Source organism: Panthera leo, chromosome E1 (genome assembly GCF_018350215.1).
Source record: "Panthera leo isolate Ple1 chromosome E1, P.leo_Ple1_pat1.1, whole genome shotgun sequence".
In the NCBI taxonomy this organism is placed as follows: Eukaryota; Metazoa; Chordata; class Mammalia; order Carnivora; family Felidae; genus Panthera; species Panthera leo.
Window position 1 is genome coordinate 49,413,202 of NC_056692.1, and position 20,859 is coordinate 49,434,060.

General features: G+C 45.8%; 2 protein-coding genes across 5 annotated transcripts in view; one reads left to right on the forward strand and one right to left on the reverse strand.

Annotated features, from left to right (window-relative positions):
* The window catches only part of ARSG (arylsulfatase G), a 107,062-nt gene that overhangs the window by 2,895 nt on the left and 83,308 nt on the right, over positions 1 to 20,859 (forward strand). The window lies entirely within an intron of this gene.
* SLC16A6 (solute carrier family 16 member 6) lies at positions 1,872 to 20,323 on the reverse strand. 4 transcript variants are annotated; one of them, XM_042916513.1, is made up of 7 exons: positions 20,150 to 20,323; positions 13,772 to 14,006; positions 13,135 to 13,373; positions 10,241 to 10,384; positions 8,064 to 8,192; positions 5,067 to 5,876; positions 1,872 to 4,191 (listed from the first exon to the last, which is right to left on the reverse strand). In XM_042916513.1, exons 3-7 carry the CDS (start codon positions 13,364 to 13,366, stop codon positions 3,941 to 3,943), a joined length of 1,566 nt encoding a protein of 521 aa, XP_042772447.1. In that variant the 5' UTR covers positions 13,367 to 13,373; positions 13,772 to 14,006; positions 20,150 to 20,323; the 3' UTR covers positions 1,872 to 3,940. The 4 variants fall into 4 exon arrangements, with proteins under 4 accessions (XP_042772447.1, XP_042772449.1, XP_042772450.1 ...); XM_042916515.1 differs by lacking the exon at positions 13,772 to 14,006; XM_042916516.1 differs by lacking the exons at positions 13,772 to 14,006; positions 20,150 to 20,323 and adding an exon at positions 17,920 to 18,007.

Below are 20,859 nucleotides of genomic sequence, written 5' to 3' on the forward strand. Positions count from 1 at the left end.
TTTTGCTCTCCAGTTTTCCCTCTAGGAAATCCGTAGTCACTGAAGTAATTTTGGTTCGGACGTGAGAGTTTCTCTTCCAGGAAAAGCCAAGTAAGTTGTCGGTTCTTGAACTCGTCACTTTTCTGGTTTTGCACCCTCAGGGAGTCCTTACAAAAGCCGAACACCAGGGGGAGCTAGTGTCCTTACTTATACAAAGGCTGGCCCACCTGTCGGGAGATTGTAGCCCTCATTTATTTGATTTATTTGATTAACATGTGCATGTATAACATGTACACCAAAAACGAGGACAGCTTCTCTTTTCTCCATGCAACTGCTGCTTATAGGATTGACCTTTTAGCACAGAACATGTCGGAATTGTCTTTAAATTGGTCGTTTCAAGCAATGCTCATAACCAAAGGCAATAGTATCTGAACTTTGAATCCCTATTAGTGAGTCTGATATCTGGGAGCTTTTTACAATAAGCATTCGTGCTTATATCTGATTTAGGATATTTGAGAAAGAGTACAAAAATCTAAATGTAATGTAAATACCTCTGGGTGATTTGAATGGATAGCAGGCCATGGGAGCCCGGACTTAGGATCTATATTTTCCCTTCTGTTTCCGTATCACCAGGCATTAAGCCAGAGGAAAGGCAAATAAATGCACAAAGGCTACATGACACATTATGGAAGTACAAAACTGACACCTTTGTTTAAAGGTTTGGAGCCACTGTATCCATTAAGGATACATTTGTAAGGATACATCAGGGATGCATTTGTCTGAAAAGAGACGTGATCTTCATTCATTTTTACCTCTGAAATAATTTTACTTTTGGGGAGGGAAGTAGTCTTCATTTATACCGGACCGTTATTAAGTCGACAAGGTTAAAGCAGAATCTCCTTAATCCCAGGGAATGGAAACCTGTAATTAGCATGCTACCAGCTGTTTGATCTTTCCTGTCTTTGGCACCCGTGATCCAAAAGCCACTTTGACCACAGTGATCCTTTCCTGTCAGTCCCGACGTTCCTCTTCGCTGACCATTCCAGTGTTGCAGATGCGAATGGGGCAGGGGGTCAGAGACCACAGTCCACGGGGCCGAAATGCAGCCAGTCCACTGCCTGTTTTTCTTTCCAGATCACAGGCTAATAGGGTTGGTTTTTATGTTTTACACTTCTATGTGGTTGAGGAAAAAAATCGGAATAATACCTCATGATGTGTGAAAGTTTTATGAGATTCCAATTTCAGGATCCATGCATGAGTTTTTATTGAAGCAGGCACGCCCATTCTCGTACATAGTGTCTGTGCTGCTTTCACAGTACAAGCGCGGGGCTAAGTAGTTGTGACAGAACCCACCTGGCCCACACGGCCTTAAATATTTACTATCTGGCCCTTTGCAGAAAAAGTTTGCTGATCCCTGGCACGGACAGTATGCTGTTTACTTAGGATAGCTCTTAGGACTGTTCCGTAACTGGATATAGATAGTCTCAACTATTTATTACTTTCGATAGGCTTTGCTCCTACTCTGTGGTGACCGAGAGATCATCTCATTTATATATTTTTCATTAAGAAGTAATCAAGTCCCACAAACACTTCTTGGAAATGTTTAAACATCTCTAGCAGAGTTAAAAGATTCTGCAGAGGGGAGCCTGGGTGGCTCAGTGGGTTAAGCGGCCGACTTCGGCTCAGGTCACGATCTCGCGGTCCGTGAGTTCGAGCCCCGCGTCGGGCTCTGGGCTGACCGCTCGGAGCCTGGAGCCTGTTTCAGATTCTGTGTCTCCCTCTCTCTAACCCTCCCCCGTTCATGCTCTGTCTCAAAAATAAATAAACGTTAAAAAAAAAGAATTTAAAAGATTCCGCAGCAAAGTGAAAAAAATTATTTATTTGGAGTGAATCTTCCTTGAGTTTTTATGACTTTAATTGGATCACACAATGAATGCTGATGAGTCCATTAAAAAAGGAATCCGTCTCTTTAAATAAAAAAAAAAGCCATACATTTATTGCATATCTAGTAGAAGTACCAGAATGTCACAAATACAGAACAGATCAGCAATCCTGCTTTAATTTTCTCCAAAACATTTAAAACCTTGATTATTGACATACTGAAATTGGCATACATTGTTTTTCATGCAGTTAACAGAATGGCAGATTGCTCAGAAATCAGTTATAAATATTAAATTGTATTGAACATTCATAGTAAAAAATGTTGTAAAGTGCTGAAGTCATGTAAGCCCGCAAAACTGCCACAAAGCTCAAAGTCCTTCTCAAGCAGTGACAGAGATTTGCTTACATCCACCATTCCAGGTGTGTCTGTTTTCGACACTTTGTCATTTTTTTCCCCCACCCCCCCAAAGTTTTACAGATTGTCCTATTTCTATGGCTGATAAAATGCTATACAAAATGTAGCAGGTGGTGATGAACTACGCCACTTTCATTTCAGTGCAGAGAAATATTCAAGCTTGTGTGTACCTGTAACCAAACTAGGCTTGTTATATTTTTTCCCCCTGAGTTGTCATAAATTAACAGTAAAGATGAATCAAAGAGCAGTGAGGGACCATCACCTGCAGAGTGAGATTCATTACATGTAAGTAAGTAGCCCCCCTGTGACCCTCACACCTGCCCTCTTTACGGAAAAATGGTAACATGAGAAATTCTATACATGTAGTGTGATTCCAAAAACAAACAAACAAACAAACAAAAAAACCAAACCAACAATGACCAGTTGACCTGATAACTCTGGCAACTTAGAGCAATCAAGGTTTATATAAGATGTAAATGGCGACTTGTAACGTACGATGGTAAAATACGATGTGTCTGCTACCCCATGTGAAATACAGAAATGCTTCAACAGTTAGCTGTTTAAAGGAAGAAAAAAAAATCAGAAATGCTTCCACAATTCAATGAAATAGAATTCCAATCAAAGGAGATCCTCAAGTATTCTTAGGTGATAAAACAAATTATTTTAAGAAGCTAAGGCGATTTGCTATTCATTATTTTTTTTCCCCTTTAACTAGCACATGTGGCCTTTAATCAAATTGAAGAATCATTATAACCTGGCCCTTTTATGAGAGTAACTTTCCAAGAGGTCTGAGGCATTTCAAGGATTTGCCAAAAGGAGGTAAAAATGATGCTTAGGTCTCAGATTTTACTTCTTTTGATTATTTTAATCATCCTAGAATAACTTAATAATAAATAGTGGATTAAATTAAAGATACTACAGTCACATATTTCGGAATACTTAAAAGCAACAGGAAACATATTTTTGAATGCCATTCTGTATATTCTGTGTTGAAATACTTCTGGTAATGACTGGCCATAGAAAGAAGTGGTAATCTTCACATTTATGAAGTTCAAGTTATATATCTATATTTTTTAGAATTTGTTAGCCGAACGTTTGGTCTTAAACTATACTTCATTCCCATGGAATAGTTGAAAAACTGAGAAACCATGATTTGTTAATGGAGACCTCAGTGTTTTCCAAGGGGTTTTAAACAGTGTGTTCCTATTTCTGAAAATGAGAAATTTGAAACGTGATTTAAGATTTTTTTTTTTTTTTTGGTGGCCAATTTCATTTCAGTGATCTGGGCTGATGGCATTTTATAAGATAGTTGTTTATCACATGTGAGAGCTCTTAAAACCACTCTGGCGATTCACGTCACTGTTTTAAACTTGGAATGTGAGCCAAAGGGTCCTTCTTTGTATCTCTTATTGCTACTGAAGACAACCAGATTGATGTGTGGAAATTGCTGGGTTGTTTTTGTTTTGGCTTAAGAAACAAGCAAAAAGGAAAACTTACAAGGGAAAAAAAGAAAAGGATGTTGGTCGTGTTCACATACACATTCCCTTTAAGATGTCGTTTGGAAAGTGCACAGAGCCGACAGCCCCCGTACCTCCCCGGGTCCCCCCCGCCCACCGTCCGCCCACGTCCCGGCCAACAGGGTGGCTGGCGTTACTGCAAAGCATGTCATACTGGCTCCATGGTCACGTGAACTTTATGCTCATTTTTCCCGAGGTCCATTTCAAGAAAGTCTTCGGGTATGTCCTGTAAAGCTTTCCCACGAGGATTCTCGGCCTGGGCCTCGCCTGCAGGACGACGCTGGCATGGTCCCTTTTTACAAGGTCTCACAAGCGCGAGGCACCCAGCAGCCACAGACGTGCCGGCTGCACACGAGTAGAAAGCTCTACTGTAAATCTTACTCTGGTCCACCAGCAGACCTGAGAGAAAGCATTCGTATCTGTTAGCAACATGGCCACAAACCCTGTCTCACCCAGAAGCTTCTCAGTGGCTTAGCCTTCTGTGTTCTAGCTGGGTTTTCGAAAGAAAAAAGGGTGTTGAAGGTATGAGTCTTCCCTAGACTGGGGTGAAGGGAGAAGTCAGACAAACACACAGCTGAGACGACTGGGTTGCTAGCATGTTCTTCACGGGCTAATCTGTCCTCATGGAGCATAAAACGCGGGACAGTTAGATGCATGCTTCTTGGAAAAGGAAACAGTGAGAAGAAAGAACTCTATTATTTTCACTTGAGTTCACTTTAGGGCTCTTTTAAGATGAGGCAAGATTTCTGTCCTAATAACTTTTGAGGACCTATTTCCGGGGCTAAGGTATGAAACACACCCAAGTCCTTCCGCCGGGAAATACCGTGTAGTGATCAATTAAGTATTTGCAGAGTGAGTTCTGTGCTCAGTTTCCTCACACCCTTCCTAAGAAGGGCAGGTGACTTACAGAAGTCCTTTTGTGCTGTGGTTCCAAAAGTCAGAGGGTAATGAATGAGGTTATACCGCGATGGGTACCCCTTTAGCATTTACAAGGCAAGATGGCAGCCAAAGGTTGGGGCAGCCTGGACTGCAGACGGAGCTTCTAATCCTGACTTGGTCACTCATTTACCATACGATTGTTGGCTTACATGCTTGGACCTTCAGTTTCCTCCTATTTAAGTCAAGAGAGCTGGCTCAGGTAACCTCTAATCCTGTCAGCTCTGAAATTCTATGGACCATATAAAAACCAGTAGGTTTTAAGACTCTCACAAGAAGCCAGCACAACCGATAAGGGGATAGTAGACAAGGGTTCGGATTTCGTGTATGTAAATTACCTGCAAGAGGTGGTCCCGCCAGTCCTGATATGCTCTGAATGAAGACATAGGCTCCCGCCGCAGAAGACATCTTCTCGATCCCCACGACGTCGTCTTCGGCAAGCAGTGGAATGTGGGTACCCCCTACCGTTCCAACCATGAACCCAAAAAATATGCTGCATGACATCAGACCCCAGAATTCAGTAGCGAAAGTAAAGGCAAACAGAGACACAGTCAACAAGATGACGCAGATGAGCTCAATGTAGATCTTCCGGATGGGCTCTCTGTTGAAGATGCAGCCGGCCCCGATCCTTCCAAAAACTTCAGCAATCGCCATGGTGGACAGTAAGAAGGCAGCGCGGTCCTGTTCGATGCCTAGACTAATGGCCAAGGGAATGATGTACAAGGAAGGTGCGAAGAATCCCAGGGTTGCAAAAAGACCGAACAACGCATAACAGATAAAACTTGTGTCTTTCAAGATGGAGAAGTCCAGTAGAGGGGCTTTCTTATCGCTCCGCTTGGAGCTGGCCTTCACCAGCTGCGTATTGGCCTTCGGCCCCAGTTCTATGTTGGCGTGACTAGGCACATTTTTTGGTGAGGTAGTTAATTCCACTCCTGAGTCAATGGAATCTATTGAGGTGCGTGTTTTCTCATTTTCGAGCATACATTGCACTTCCTTCCGGTGTTCGTGTGCGGTTGCTTTCGGGGACCCCGGTCCTTTGATGATAATCGGTCTCAGCAACGCTCCGCAGACGACAATGTTCAGCTGCAGCAAGCCCACGAAGAGGAGACTGTATCTCCAGCCAATGTTGTCCTTCAGAGCCGTGATTGCTTGAGGAGGCGGGGGCGAAGAAGAAAGAAAAATCGAAGGTCAGAAAACAGACTCGAGGCCCAGGAGAAAATACCGAGCAGAAATAAGGGTTCCGGTTGAGTACTAACTTCGGTAAAAGTTAGGACTTGGCAGTTAGTACTTGGCAGGGTGAATGCGGTCCGCCTGTACCGTATCCTTCATTCTAGGCTTTGATGCTGTTCTGAACCAATCAGGGGGAGAAGTGCACAGGGATTATCAGATTCAAACCCAAACCTGTCAGCCTAGGTCCCCAGAAGAGCTTTGGAGGGTGTGTTTTGCCCGGTGGAGGCACGAGAAATGAAGTAGGCCGGTGACCTACTTCCAGGTTTTGGCGAACAGCAGCCTGCAGGCCAAGTCCAGCCTACTGCCTGTGTCTTTGATACTAAAGCCTGTCTGGAATGTGGCCCCGCTCATTCGCCGATGTGGTATATGGCTGCCTTTGTGCTGTAACCCACAAAGTGTGAGGGGTTCTGACAGATACTGCTAGTCTGCGAAAACCTTAAGTATTTACCGTCTGGCCTTTAAAAGACAGAATTTCCTACGTCTGAGCTACATCACTATGCATTCACTCATGCAGTCTTTGGTAGTCATGGATTAAGCAGAAAGATAAACGAAGCATCTAAGCTCACGGTGATCCCAGAATTCCACGATGACAGAGTTCTACAGTTTCTATTCTGCAGACTGTCCTTTACTGTGTGAGTCCTGCTCCTTCCCGCCAGAAAAGCTGGGTCCCGGGCTGCTGACCAGGGGCAGGCTGCACACTGGAATGGGAGGTTGGGGGAGACGGCCGCAGGGGAGCCCCACAGCAACAACTGAATAATGCAGGCCCCCGTAAGACCTTAAAGTATCTTCGTAATCATCCCAGAAAGGCTAAATGATATTCATTAGAATTTCATGATATTCTAATTCTTTGAGAGCAGACAGGTACGAAGACATGGGAAGCTGGTTATCCAGAAGATAGGCTGAGCAAGGCAGCCCCACATTCCGTGGGGGGGGGGGGGTCCAGTTACTTTTATAGCCTGTTTTCACACCTCTCGTTCCTCCCATTAATGTGGGAAACTTCAAACTGCAAGATATTTTAGGCTTGGGTATTTTGAGAAGCTTTATGCTCATCTGGCGAAAGTGGGTGCAATATTCCTCCCTCCATTTACCTTTTTTTTTTTAATATAAATGTTTATTTATTTTGAGAGAGAGAGAGAGAGAATATCTGAAGCGGGCTCTATGCCAATAGCACAGAGCCTGATGCGGGGCTCGAACTCACGAGCCATGATCTCATGACCTGAGCTAAAGTTGGATGCTTAACCGACTGAGCCACCCAGGCGCCCTTCCATTTGACATTTCTTGGGTGCCTACCAGGTAGCAGGGATTTTCTAGGGAACAAAGCCAACCCAGATGCAGTTTCTACCCTCAGGTCATTCACAGACCACTGAGTCTCCCCACAACATTAAGTGGACAGAAAAGCAGAAAGAATGACACCAGGGTGTGTGACTGCCCGCCCTTTGCTTAAATTCAACAATTGACATTTTCCCTGTCTCTCTGCCTTCCTATAGACCTATATGCACACACACATTTCATTTTTCTCAACCATGTGAAAAGCTTCAGTCACTAGGACATGTTACCCCTAAACACTTCTACATTAACTCCTTCGATCAAAGTATAATCACAGACACATTCTTCAAGGAAACGGCAGAGTAAGAAACGAATCTGGGTCTCCGAGGTTAACCGTCTGTTGCTGGTTAGAGTGAAATTTACCTGCGGACACTGAGACAGCAAGTAAACTAGGGAGAAAAATTTTGCCGCGAGATTACCTACACACAGATAATAAAGCTAACTTTATCAGCACATTTTAAATCCACACTGAATTTGGTTCTTTTGACAAAGGAAAGATAGTAGTATGACCAGTCTCAAATTATTAAGTTAGTTATTTTGGAATGGATGTTTCCAGCCTTCCCACTGAATGGGCGTCTTAACACCTGTTGACCTATTTAGGTCAACTCGGATTAGTATTAGAGTGGAGGGATTCCTAAAACGGGATGAGGGAGGACAGATCCTCAAACTGCGCTGCAGGAAAGAAGGCAAATACGGGTAGAGTCAGCCGACTGTTGGCCAGAAGAGCAGAGGGGCTTCCCCAACCCGCATCCGTACATGGACCAAGAGGGTCTGCCTACCTGGGGCGAAAGCGAACATAGCGAAACATTCTCCCGTGGAAGCAATTGCAGTGACCATGGAGCGCCTTTTGTCAAAGTACTGGGATAGAATGGTGACAGTTGGTAGAAAGCTAAAGCAGAATCCCAAACCTGAAAGAGAGCCAGAAAGAAGAGTGAGCATCACATACGATTGATTACAGAAGGGTGCAAAGATCTGGGATTATTGTGTTTTTTAAATTTTTTTATTTTTTATGAAAAAAAAAAATTTTTTTTTTAAATGTTTACTTACTATTGAGAGACAGAGAGACAGAGCATGAGCAGGGAAGGGGCAGAGAGAGGGGGAGTCACAGAATCCGAAGCAGGCTCCAGGCTCTGAGCTGTCAGCACAGAGCCCGACGCGGGGCTAGAACTCACAAACTCCGAGATCATGACCTGAGCCGAAGTTGGATGCTTAACCGACTGAGACACCCAGGTGCCCCTGTTTTTAATATTTAATTTAATGTATGTATGTACATACGTATTTTTAGGAATTACTTAGGTTTTTTTTTAATATTATGTGCCATGTCAAATAGACATTTTTGGTTTCCCCAAAGATTTTTGTGCCAGCAAATACTTTGGTCACGATGCATGACAATCTGAAAATAATACCAAAACAGTTAACCACCAGACAATCGAACCTCTTGGAAATCCAAACAATACATGTCCTAAATGATTACTGGGTAAATGAGGAAATAGAAGCTGCCATTATGAACTATTTGGTGAGGGAGGGGTGTTTATTGTATAAATCATAAGTTCTGGAAGCCAGTGAATTTCATTCTGGAAAAAGGTGCTGTAGTAAAAACTAAAGTAAGATAAAATAAAAGGTTTCAGGGTGCCTGAGTGGCTCAGCCAGTTAAGCATACCATTCCTGGTTTCGGCTCAGGTCATGATCTCAGTAGTTCATGAGATAAAGCCCCAAGTCGGGCTCTGTGCTGGCAGTGCAGAGCCTACTTGGGATATTCTCTTTCTCTCTCTCTCTCAAAATAAACTTTAAAAAAAAAAAAAAAAAGGATTTCATTAGAGGTCTAGAAAAGTTGTAACAGTTCGGGGATGCCAGGAGTATAAAAACTGTTTCCTGTGTTTTTTTTCCCCCCCTATTTTTCGGCATTAAAAGAATTTATATAATTCACAATGCACAGACCACTATTGAATATAGTTCTTATATAAGACTTGTATTTAAAAGAAATAAATGGGGGCGCCTGGGTGGCTCAGTCGGTTAAGCGTCCGACTTCAGCTCAGGTCATGATCTCGCAGTCCGTGAGTTCGAGCCTCGAGTCGGGCTCTGGGCTCATGGCTCAGAGCCTGGAGCCTGCTTCCGATTCTGTGTCTCCCTCTCTCTCTCCCCCTCCCCCGTTCATGCTCTGTCTCTGTCTCAAAAATAAATAAACGTTAACAAAAAAAAATTAAAAAGAAAGAAATGAGCTTTAATAGGTGCAGAAATATATGAAAAGTTGTGCAAATCTTAACTAAATACATATATCATCTGTTAAGCAATGTAGGGACTGCTTTTAATGTCTATTTTTGAGAGACAGAAGGAGAGACAGAGTGTGATCGGGGAGGGGCAGAGAGATGGGGAGACACAGAATCCGAAGCAGGCTCCAGGCTCCGAGCTGTCAGCACAGAGCCCGACGTGGGGCTCGAACTCGTGAACTGCGAGATCATGACCTGAGCTGAAGTCGGATGCTTAACCGACTGAACCCTCCCAGGCGCCCCTGTAGGCACTCCTTTGAGAGAGAAAAACGTTTCCTCAGACCCCAAGACAAAGTCGACCATGCTTGCTTCCTCCCCTACAGCCCAGAAGTCTCAGACTCCCACTTTGGAAATACCCGCTAAGGAAATTCCCATCTTACTTTGTGAAAATGATGTCTTTGGGCTGCAAACTAATGCAAAAGAGAAGTTGTCTTTCTCATTGGTAAATATTAAAAAAGAAGAAAAAAAAAAAAACAGTCAAAAACTCTTGGGCACTGAGAAGAGATTCCCGTATCCCCTGGAGTCTATCCAGCCCAGTTTAAAACCACCGATCTGGGGCACTATTAATTTTAAAGGAAAAAAAGAGAAAGAGAAAAAAAGATACATGTTGGGTTGGACCCCCTCCTTCCCCTTCCTTGTTTTTCAAACGGAGCATTTGGAGGACTCTGGAGCCCAGGAGCAGCACTTACCGGATATGATGCCGATTGAAATGTACATGTGGTACAGCTTCCTGGAAAAGGAGGCGGTCACCATTCCCGTGCTGACAAGCAGGCCCCCTGCCACCACCACGAGACGGTGCCCAAAACGAGTGCTCAGGACAGCAGAGAGGGGAGCTGCAGCGAAAGACCATAATGCGACATTTTAATTCCCAGAGGCGTGAACATTAGCCTTCTTAAGATTCCTTCTCAAGTCTTGAACGTGGAGAGATGATGTGCGATATATAATACACTTTACACGATGGTTATATTTGTTCAAACGGGACAGTACATTCTTTGGGCTTCTTAGCGAGAAAGAGTAATAGGATAAAACATATGGGTCTATTTTTAGATGAAAGCGACACAGGCTCTCCATGAGCACCTATAAAGTTAGGTATGCATGTCATGTGTGCTATTCTGTGACAAAAATGGGCTTTCCTATGATGGCTTGAATCGTCTTCGTTTTCTATATAGTCACTGCTTTGGATTCTTTTTTAGAAAGCTCCCTTTGGGGTCAGTTTCTAGCTCAGTTTCATTTGACTTTTCTGAAAATGATGTGAAAGTACAGTGAAGGCTCAGTTGAACACCCCACGAGGAGGCTAGCTAGGGGCTAGCGAATTCAGAGTGGCTGATGATCATTCACTCATTTGCTTAGGGTCTGTACTCCATATCCTGCAGAACAGTTCGGTCTGGCACATCAGTTTCCTAGTGGTATGTTATTTAGGCCAACACTGATACTCACTTGAATATACCAGGATAAGGGAACCATTGACAATTGGGTAAAAGAGTAATACAGAACATGCTGGATAGAGAAGCAAAAAACAAAACAAAAAGGACTAAATTTATTCCATTGGGGTGAGTCCATATATAACTCTTCTGTTAGTGGACTATAAACCAATATTGAATAGAGCTCATAACGAAACCACTCTTACCGCTTTTAGGTGGCACATTGGTGCAAAGCATTAACTCGTATCGTAATAGCATTTAGAAGAATGATCTTCTGGTATAAGAGTATTAATGGGAAATTTCTTGTTGACTGTAGCATTGTTTTTGATTATAAAAGAGCTCAAAGTGAAGCTCTGACATCTTTTTATTTAGAATGCCAAAGCTAAAACTTTAGTTCGAATGCACTTACAGTGTCTTGCTGAGTAAACTTTCCCAATTAAAAAAGTAAATGTCTTGGGGCACCTGAGTGGCTCGGTCAATTAAGCGTCCGACTTCGGCTCAGGTCGTGATCTCGCGGTTTGAGCCCCGCGGCGGGCTCTGTGCTGATAGCTCGGAGCCTGGAGCCTGCTTCAGATTCTGTGTCTCCCTCTCTCTGCCCTTTCCCCACTCGTGCTCAGTCTCTCTCTGTCTCTCAAAAATGAATAAAAAAACAATTTTTTTTTTAAAGTAAATGTCTTCATACTCAGTTCAACTGGAACTGGAGAGCTCCTCTGTGATGCTCCCAGGACACTGTACGAGGAGTAGTAAGAAATTCTTTACTCGATAGGAAAGAACCATGGAGCTGCCTCTTTAAGACATTATGCGGCTGAAAACTAACTACATTTAAAGACAGAAAAATTCAGAGATAATAGTTCCATTGTTAGGATATTAGGGTCAGGGAAGTGTAAGGTCAGCCCCATTAACTTTCTGAGGGGAGTTCAGTGGCCGTGTTTTCTTGGAAGCCCTTGCCGTGGCCCCTGATAGACGGACGGACCGTCCTGAGGATCAGGCCTGTAAGGGACCCAGAGACAAGTAGCACATTGAAAATTATACTCAGACATGGGAGTGCAAGCTGGTGCAGCCACTCTGGAAAACCGTATGGACCCAGCAATTGCACTGCTAGGCATTTATCCAAGGGATACAGGGGTGCTGTTTCGAAGGGACACATGCACCCCCATGTTTCTAGCAGCACTGTTGACAATAGCCAAAGGATGGAAAGAGCCCAAATGTCCATCAATGGATGAATGAATAAAGAAGATGTGGTATATATATACAATGGAGTATTACTCGACAGTCAAAAAGAATGAAATCTTGCATTTGGATGGAACTGGAGGGTATTATGCTAAGTGAAATTAGTCAGAGAAAGACGAAAATCATGACTTCACTCATATGAGGACTTTAAGATGAACATAAGGGAAGGGAAACAAAAATAATATAAAACAGGGAGGGGGACAAAACATAAGAGATTCTTATGTATGGAGAACAAACAGAGGGTTACTGGAGGGGTTGTGGGAGGGGGGATGGGCTAAATGGGTAACAGCCACTAAGGATTCTACTCCTGAAATCATTGTTGCACTAGATGCTAATTTGGATGTAAATTTTAAAAAATAAAAAAATAAGGAAAGTATACTCAAACCCCATTTTCTCAGAGGCACTCTGGTTAGCCAGTGAAATCCTTTAGGGAAGCGGCTGTCTGCATTCAGAGTGTCCCTCCTGGATAAGATTTGTAATTTTACATTATATCCTGATTGACATCCTCTTGCTCTTCACGCATCCACATTTACACGTCCCGACCTCTTTCCTAAGCATGCGTTTATGAGACCAGGGCTAGTATGGCAAGTCCTTTTGCTGTTGCTTCTTCAGAAAATGACTACATAGGACGGGGCTTTACTGCGGGCCTCAAAGTAATCTCTCGTATCCTAAGACTATGCATACAGTAGGTGCCTAGTGCATGTGCGTATAAACTGAAGGCCATCAGGGCAGGCAAACGGGGCTCTCTCCTTCAGTGCCTCTTGTTACTCGCCATCCCCAAGCCTCTGAAAACCCTATTACTGAACTGAGGCTAGAAAGGGCCCATGGGCCATCTGAGGAACGCGTTGCCAATATGGTGAGTGCATCATGTAGTTAAGCCAATGAAGAGCGGCACATGCTTCCATATCATTTAAACAGAAAGAGGTACCAACCTGTGAATGTTAAGACAAATACACATATTGATATGACCCACGAAATCCTGCTATTAGATTCATTAAAACTGTCCATTAAGTCATTGAAGAAGACGCCAAATGACTTGATGATGCCGTATGTGAAGACTTCAACGAAGAAAAAAGACACAGCCACCACCCAGCCCCATCCTCCGTCAGGCACTTGAGTATAAACATTGGCTCTGGAACAAAGCTGTGATGTCTTTTGGGTCATTCTTAATCTGAAATAAAAAGTAAAAAAAAAAAAAAAGAAGAACATCAGACCAGCCAATAGCATGAGGGTTGATGATTCTGCTACTCTTTAGCAAACATAACAGATAAGGACTACTTACCACATGTCTTAGGGTGATGAATATTTGAACAATGTGCGGTTACTATAAAGTCTCTGGATAACAATTACACACTTATTTAATTGTCACAGCTGGGAAGTCTTCCTTCCAGATTCTTTGGGAGCTCCGAAGACTTGTATTGTATACAGAGCCCCCAAAGAATCTGGAAGGAAGACTTCCCAGCTGTGATAATTAAATGGGGAAAAAACAAACAAAAGGGATCAGAACAGCGTAGTTAGAGGCACCCTGAAGGATACAGAATGGCCACCAGACCGAGTATTGATGCTGACCTTGAACCTGAAGACAAGTTAGGTGTAAAGGAAGCGTGGGTTGATCATAATGTTGATCAGAAATGAAGCCTAGGAAAAGGGAGGCTAAGAGGCAAACACTGTCAGTCCATCTAGCATCTTCCATAGGATAAATGTTTGTGGCATCCTATGTGTCTCTGGCTGATGCCCCCAGCCATTCAGATCGTCAGCTGCCTCTCCTTCTGATTATGATCTGGCATTTTCCATGCGGATGTACCTACACGAACAGAATGTAACCATCGTGAGTAAGTTCCTCAGAGTTAACCACTACTTGATGTATTAGCAATTGACATATACTCAGTAACCGAATAGAGCACTGAAAATTTGCAAGGCCTGGGCAGCCAGTGAACCTAGCCAAGTTACCCTGACCTCAATATGCTTTTGCAGGTGAACTGCCACAAACGTCAGAACAAACAGACCTGTGCCTGTAACGCCACCAGTAAGGGGAAGCACTATACTTAACATTGGAGGGAGGGGAGTTGAACTTGCGTCTTCCCCTCTGGGAAGTGTGCTTTCAGAGCCTCTGCAGTTACGCGTGCTTTGACACGGTGATGTGTTTCTAGCCCAACCCAGAATTACTATCTGTAATAATGGGTCCGTGGCCTTAGAGCTCTTGAATTTAAGAATTCTCTACAATCATACAGTTGTGTACAGGTTGAATTTTTAGAGGATGCACGGTGTCCTTCTCCTGGCCATTAGGTTGTCGTGTTCAAGTACTAAGGCAGGTTTTATTGATGTTGGAGGGCAGCTGAAAAATAACGGGACACAACCTCATCTCTCCGGCGGACTTGCCAATTTTTGGTATTGGGATCTAACCACATTCTGTTAACTCTCTAAATCATAAAAAGCAGCAAATCTGACCCAACTTAGTGTCCTTCATCCTATCGATGGTGCCATTCGCACTGTAGACTGAGACTCTAAAAGGACAGTATACTCACTCTTTGTCCTTCACTGTTAAATATTTGATTGAACAAAATAGGGCATAAGATGCTTAAAAAAGCTTATGCCCTCTGCAGCAAAGGCCTCTGCGTTTTGCTGTGTGTCAGTGCATCCTTTCTGAGAGCACATACAAAGGTGGGAAGGCCAGTTAAATGGATCAAGATGTAGGCTGGGCAGCGACAGAACAGCTTGGCATCAGCCTTCCCCAACAAGGAAAGCAGCTGATTGAAGACACAAGCCGGGAGCCCTCCCGCAAATGAGGTTTTCACAACACCCCTCCTTCATCAGACTTTCAAAATTCACTCCCAAGGTGAGGCAGCTGGGGCAGGGGTGTGAAAACACTACTAGACTGAAGGTCTAGAACCCCCCTCCCCCCAAAAAAAACCCCACAAAAAGTACTTCCCAGTAATAGGGTCCATCTAGTATTTGGTGTTTATCCCTAGAGAGAGGTGTTGGGGGAGAGGGAGAGGGAAGTGGTGGGAGCTCACAGCTTAGGTCCTCAGCTTCACCCCTTCCATTTCATCCCCCTACCAGGCTGTTAGTTTGGACTTTTCCTTGCGGAGCCCAAGACGCCTTTACTAGCCTAACTGGCTCCGTGTGTCCAGTACGATTAATCTCTTTGAAATGCTGCACTGTCATGACATTTTTCTGCTCAGCCTTTTTCAGTGGCTTTCCTCTTTCTGAGGGATAAAACCCATGGATTAGCCTGGCTTTCCATGCCTTCATCGTTGGACCCCACCCTATCTTTGTAGCCTTCTTGCTTCCCGTTCTAGGACTTGACTCAGGCTGTGGTCCAAATGGACTCCTCCCTGCCCGCTAGTCTCTAACCACCTTGCCCATGGCCAGGCCCTCTCCCCCGGCTCCGGGACTGGTTGCCCCCCACTTTTACAGATGGCACCTGTCAGACCCTGCTCCGTCAAATCTTCTCTCTTCCATAATGCTTCCTCTGACCAACTCAACCTAGGGCGTTCTCTTCTTGTGACAGGTATCACTTAGCAATGGGGTGTTGTTTGTGTTTACCTTATTTGCTCATGGAAATAATAGGCTCATGGAAAACAAACCCTGGGGCCTTTCTCTCTTTGTACCTCCTTCTGCCTTCCTGCCCCCAGACCTTTCACACAGCTTGTATTTATTTTTTTCAACAAAGTACCTAGGAGGGGCCAGACCCTATGCTAGGCATCAGGGATACTACGGTGAAAGACAGAGGGATGGTCTCTGTCTCCATGGACTTAAGTCCTTGTTGACGGTAATGATAGGAACCCTATGACTGAAATGCATAGTAAAACCACTTGGCCATGTCCTTCCAGAGTTCAGCACATTTCTGACAAGCAGTTAGACTAAGTGGCAATGAAGTCCAAGGACCTCTGGCATGACTGTTCTAACCCAGGAGGGTGCTCCTAAGATCTTAGGGCTCAGGACCAACCTGAATAAAAAGACTGGCATAAAATTGATAAAGGCAAAAAAAAAAAAATTGATAAAGGCCCCCAAGACTGAATTTCTTTCTAGCCTAAAGCCTCCACAGGGTCAAGAGACAGTCTTTCTGTTGGACTGTATGTAGGACAAGATTGTAGTTTTGGTATGAAGATAAGATTACCTATCCATCGTCAGAAGACTCTGGTGATAGGTATCTATCTCACTCGTTCTTTGCATGTTATGATCTGTGGTTTGAACGTGCAAAATGGGTGCAATTTCCACCAACTGGTAGCCCGGAGTGGTGTTAGAATTATAGAATGTTAGGGAATTTAGAGCTCATTTGTCCGTCTCCTTGTGAAATCTTACTCATTTTTCTTTACAAAAGGTGGAATCTAGACCTAAGAGAAGGCACTTGACCGAAACTGTTCAGAATCAAATCTCCTGTCTCCCAGCGTCGTCCCGCCCTATCAGCCTAAGGGACAGCATTTTAAAGGCCTGGAAGGGGCTGTTTTAGGCAGAGATTGGGAAGAATTTCTTTCAATGATAAGAGCTCTCTTGACCTCCCTATGTAAAGTTCCATAAGCTGTGTCACCACTTAACTGTGTGACCTTGAGAAAGTCAAGTGCACCTCTCTGGGCCTGAGTTCCTCATTAGTCAAATGACAAGGTTGGACTGGAGAATCTTTAAGGTTCCATTCAGCTTTACCAGTTTATACTGTGGTACTCAGCACCGAGTTCTATGAATCACCTGATTCCCCCTGGGCAAACCTGGTGGTCCAGGGAAAGCCGGGAGCTAGGAGGAAGGTGCAAATGCTAGATGGTTCTTGCAGATGTGGGCGAAATGTAGTTGGACACCGCTCAGATCTGATCTTTGGCAGCTGGTTGGAAGACAGCAGACTTGACTCTATGTCTATGTTCAATTCCTTTGGTTTTTTTTTTTAAACTTTGCTTTATATCTTTGCTACTCTCCTGAAGCTAGATCCAAATAGAAGTTTCACCCGCACTGTTAGGGTTTTGGAGGACAGACGCTTTCTTAGTATTATTACTGGGGACATCATAAAGCAAAGATGACACCCCCAAACCCACTTCCTCCAAAGTGTATGCCTTTATCCTCCTAAAGCATCCCACGTCCTGTTATATTTATCGTTGGAGAGAAGACCACAATATAGAATAATCATAGAATAACCTGGTTTCTAGAACACACTGGATGAGAACTTCTGTGTTCTGCATGTAGGATCACATAGGGCAGGCACCTACAAGGGCAGCCAGCAGCTCTTTCCAGACCCAGTGCCCGGCAGCATGTCTGGCACCTAGTATATGCTCAATAAAAGCTCCTTCGACAAAGTAGGAGTCTTGCCCTACTGCCGAAGCGGTGCCCTGCTCTATCCCTATGAGACCCAAGTGAGGACGTCCCTGCTTGCAGAATAAATCCCTTCCTGGCCTCCTCTCCTTATGTCCATTCATTCCGCAGGCCAACCGGCTTAAAAGTGTCCACCTCCACAAGGCTAGAAACAAAGGCCTGAATTTTGAACTCAGTTACTTAGAATCCTCTATCAATTCCAGGATACCAAATACTGCCTCGGTCTTATGGTGATGCGAACTGATCTTACGGGAAGGGACGCTGGTTTACTGCGTGGGGGTCTAACAGGTGAGGCAAGCTGAGTGGGTGAATCACTCTGCTCCTTGATTTGTGTTGTCAGCAGGTAAACAGAGTGTTGTCCCAATCTTTCCCTGCCCTAAGAAGCTACGGTTCTAGGACAGCCTTTGAGCCGGACTTACTCTGAGTTAGACTTTCATCCTCCACTCTGGAGTCCTCTGGGGCCAAAGCCCACGCGTTTGTTGTCTGGAGGCCCTTGGGCATTATTTGTTGAACGTCTGTCTACCATTAACTGGCTGCACAATCTTGGGGAAATCACTTAATCCCCAAATTTCATCATCTGTAAAGTAGGGACTAGCCACAGCAGACTTGAGGGTCCCAACTGTAAAGTTCTATAATGAACGGGGCTTCCTGGCAGCTGAGCCGCCTGCTCCCTGATGTTTTCCCAAAGGAAGTACAATGACAAAACACGCTGGGCAGTTTGAAATATTTCCTATGAGCATTTGGTTGTCTTCACCTTAAATAAATGAGGATTCTGCCAAGGTGTGGAAGTCTGCTATACCTGGGAATTTCACTGTGATTTGATCTGTTGAGTAAAGGTTTGATTTGGGGCCATCAAGAATGCAAAATACTGGATTATTATAGACCGTCAGAGCATCAGTCCAGGGTCAGTTTAGAGCAAAGTTCAAAATGCAGGCTTTGGATGGAACGGTGATGGCTGCTGGTTAAAGCCAAGCCTCCGCAAAAGCAGGGCTAGACTCTGTTCTTAAAGGCGTAGCCTGGAGAACAGCTTTTGACAAGCCGTTTCCCCCTTGCCGCCCCCCCCCCCCCCCGGGTCAAAACCAGTCTGCATTCAGGTAAAGTTCATCTGAATTCTCTACTAAAAAAGTCCCAAACCTAACCTGGAGGTCTGCCTCAGCAGCTTTGAATCACTGGATAAAACCAATTCACCCATTTTACAAGATCATGATGTTGAAATGTGAACCCCTAGTTTAAGTGTCCTCCTCAGGGGTTCCACTGAGAAAAAGTCCAGTTTTTGGAAACCACAGAAGGAAAACTCACAGTTAGTGGTACTCATTAAGGCAGAAGGCGCTTTTCCACTTGGCTGCATTGTTTATTTATGAACTGGAACTCTCTATCTTGGCTACCCTTCCCTTAATTATGAGAAGAGGTATTTCTTTATCCCTGGGGCAGGATGTATCGTTGACCCCCCCAAAATGCCGCATAATGGTGCTTGGGACATGGGAAGAAGCGTCACTCAGAAATCTCAGCAGAAACACATGGTATTTTTTTTGCAGAGAAGACACTCATGTTCATAGGATTTGCAAAACAGATTAACTGAGAAATCTCATTCTCGGGGTAGAAACCATCTCCTTCAAGAAGGAGCCCGCACGGAGTGTCTAACTGTGCAAACAAAACCAGCTTCCAGGTTGTCAAGTTGTAATGCTCCTTCCCCAGTTGGCTCCGGGGAGCTTAGTCTCTTAAGGCTAATGCCCCCCGCGTCTGGTGACATTTTACATGCCACCGAACAAACTTCTATCACCTGTCTGCTGGGGGGCACGGTGGGGATTTAATTTAAAAAAAAAAAAAAAAAAAGAGTAAAAAAAGAAAAGGCAAAAAAAAAAACAACAACCCCAGAAGGAAATAACCCATTTCCTCTGCAAAATCATCCTCCGCCACTACGGAACTGCTCAGCCACACGGGCGCTTTCCCGCGGCTGGCAGCCGCAACCGGGAACCTTGGAAGTTGAGCGGGACCAGCCGTCAGGCGCTGACAGCTCGGACGGTCAAGGTGTAGGACCCGCGCGCTCTGCCTTCCCAATGCGGGGTCACGTTGGCTGCCCCGGCAGTGTGTGTCGGCTTGGGGGGGGGGGTGCGGGGGGGACAGGGATTCCCATTTGCCCTGGCGCTGCCTCAGTGGCCGGCCTGCGCGCGCGCGCGCGAGCCTGGGGAAGCTACCTCTGACATTTCGCTCCTGTGACGCGCGGGCAACTTCATGCGGAAAATCCACGCAGGGGTGAGCGGGCGCCCCCGACTCGCTCGATGGCCTGAAGCCCCCAATCCGGGACGGGGCGGGCACTCAAAACCAAGCCTGCCTCTAGCTGTTTTCCAGACCCCAACTGCCAGCCAGGGCCACGGACAGTCAACTCTCAGCTGCCCACACTGGCTTAGAGCGCGTCATCCTGGTGGCCCCGGGCATTCCCAACTGTCAGAGAATATTTTTCAGAATAACCTCTCCAAAATGTTAAGATGTTAAGTGGTCTCCTCCCGCCGTCCTGCCCACCCCACACACCACCAGCCCCCCCCCCCAAAAAAAAAAAAAAAAGCTCCCAACACAGATTAAAAAAAAAAAAAAAAACAACCCACCCCACAATCAAACTTTTAAACATGTAAAATAATAAAACCAACTCACCAAGTTAGAAGGGAAGAGAATAAACCCCAAAAGGCTCCCAATAAGGCGGAGGCTTGGCCTCCCCCTCCTTATAAGCCGCTCGGTAACATGAGAAAGGTTTAACCCCTTAGGGCGTGGGCCCGAGCCTACCGCAAACTGGCTCCGGCGGGTGAGCACCGGGCGCCCGGCCCGCAGCGCCCCGGCCCCGGCCCCGGCCCCCCACCCACGGCCGCGCCTCGGGCACCCCGGCCACACCCTCCCCCCGCCCCCCACCCCGGCCGCCTGCGCCCGGGCCCTGCGTGCGGCTGCCCGCGCCCCGGCCCCGCGTCGCTGCCTATCCCTTATCCTATACCGGCTGCAGCCGGTCTCCGCCGGCCTCGGGGGCGCGCCGCCGCCGACCATGTGCTGCGAGCGCCGAGCGCCGCCAAGGAGGGGGCCGGACTGGCGCGCGCGCGCCGGCCCACGTGGACCGGGGCCGCGCCGGGCGCGCGCCCGCCCCGGGCCCGGGCTGGGGGTCACGGAAGGTAACGGCGTCGCCGGCTGGTGCCAACGGCGGGGTCCCGCGGGGCCACCCCCGCCCCTGCCGCCGGGGTCCTTGGCACGCCGCCCCGCTCCCCCCACCCGACCCGGGCGCGGCCGTGCGCGCCTGCCCGACCGGACCCCGGCGCTTTGCTGCACCGCAAGCGGGGAGCGCGGGCGTGCTCGGGGCGCCTGCACCTCTCCTCCGGCAC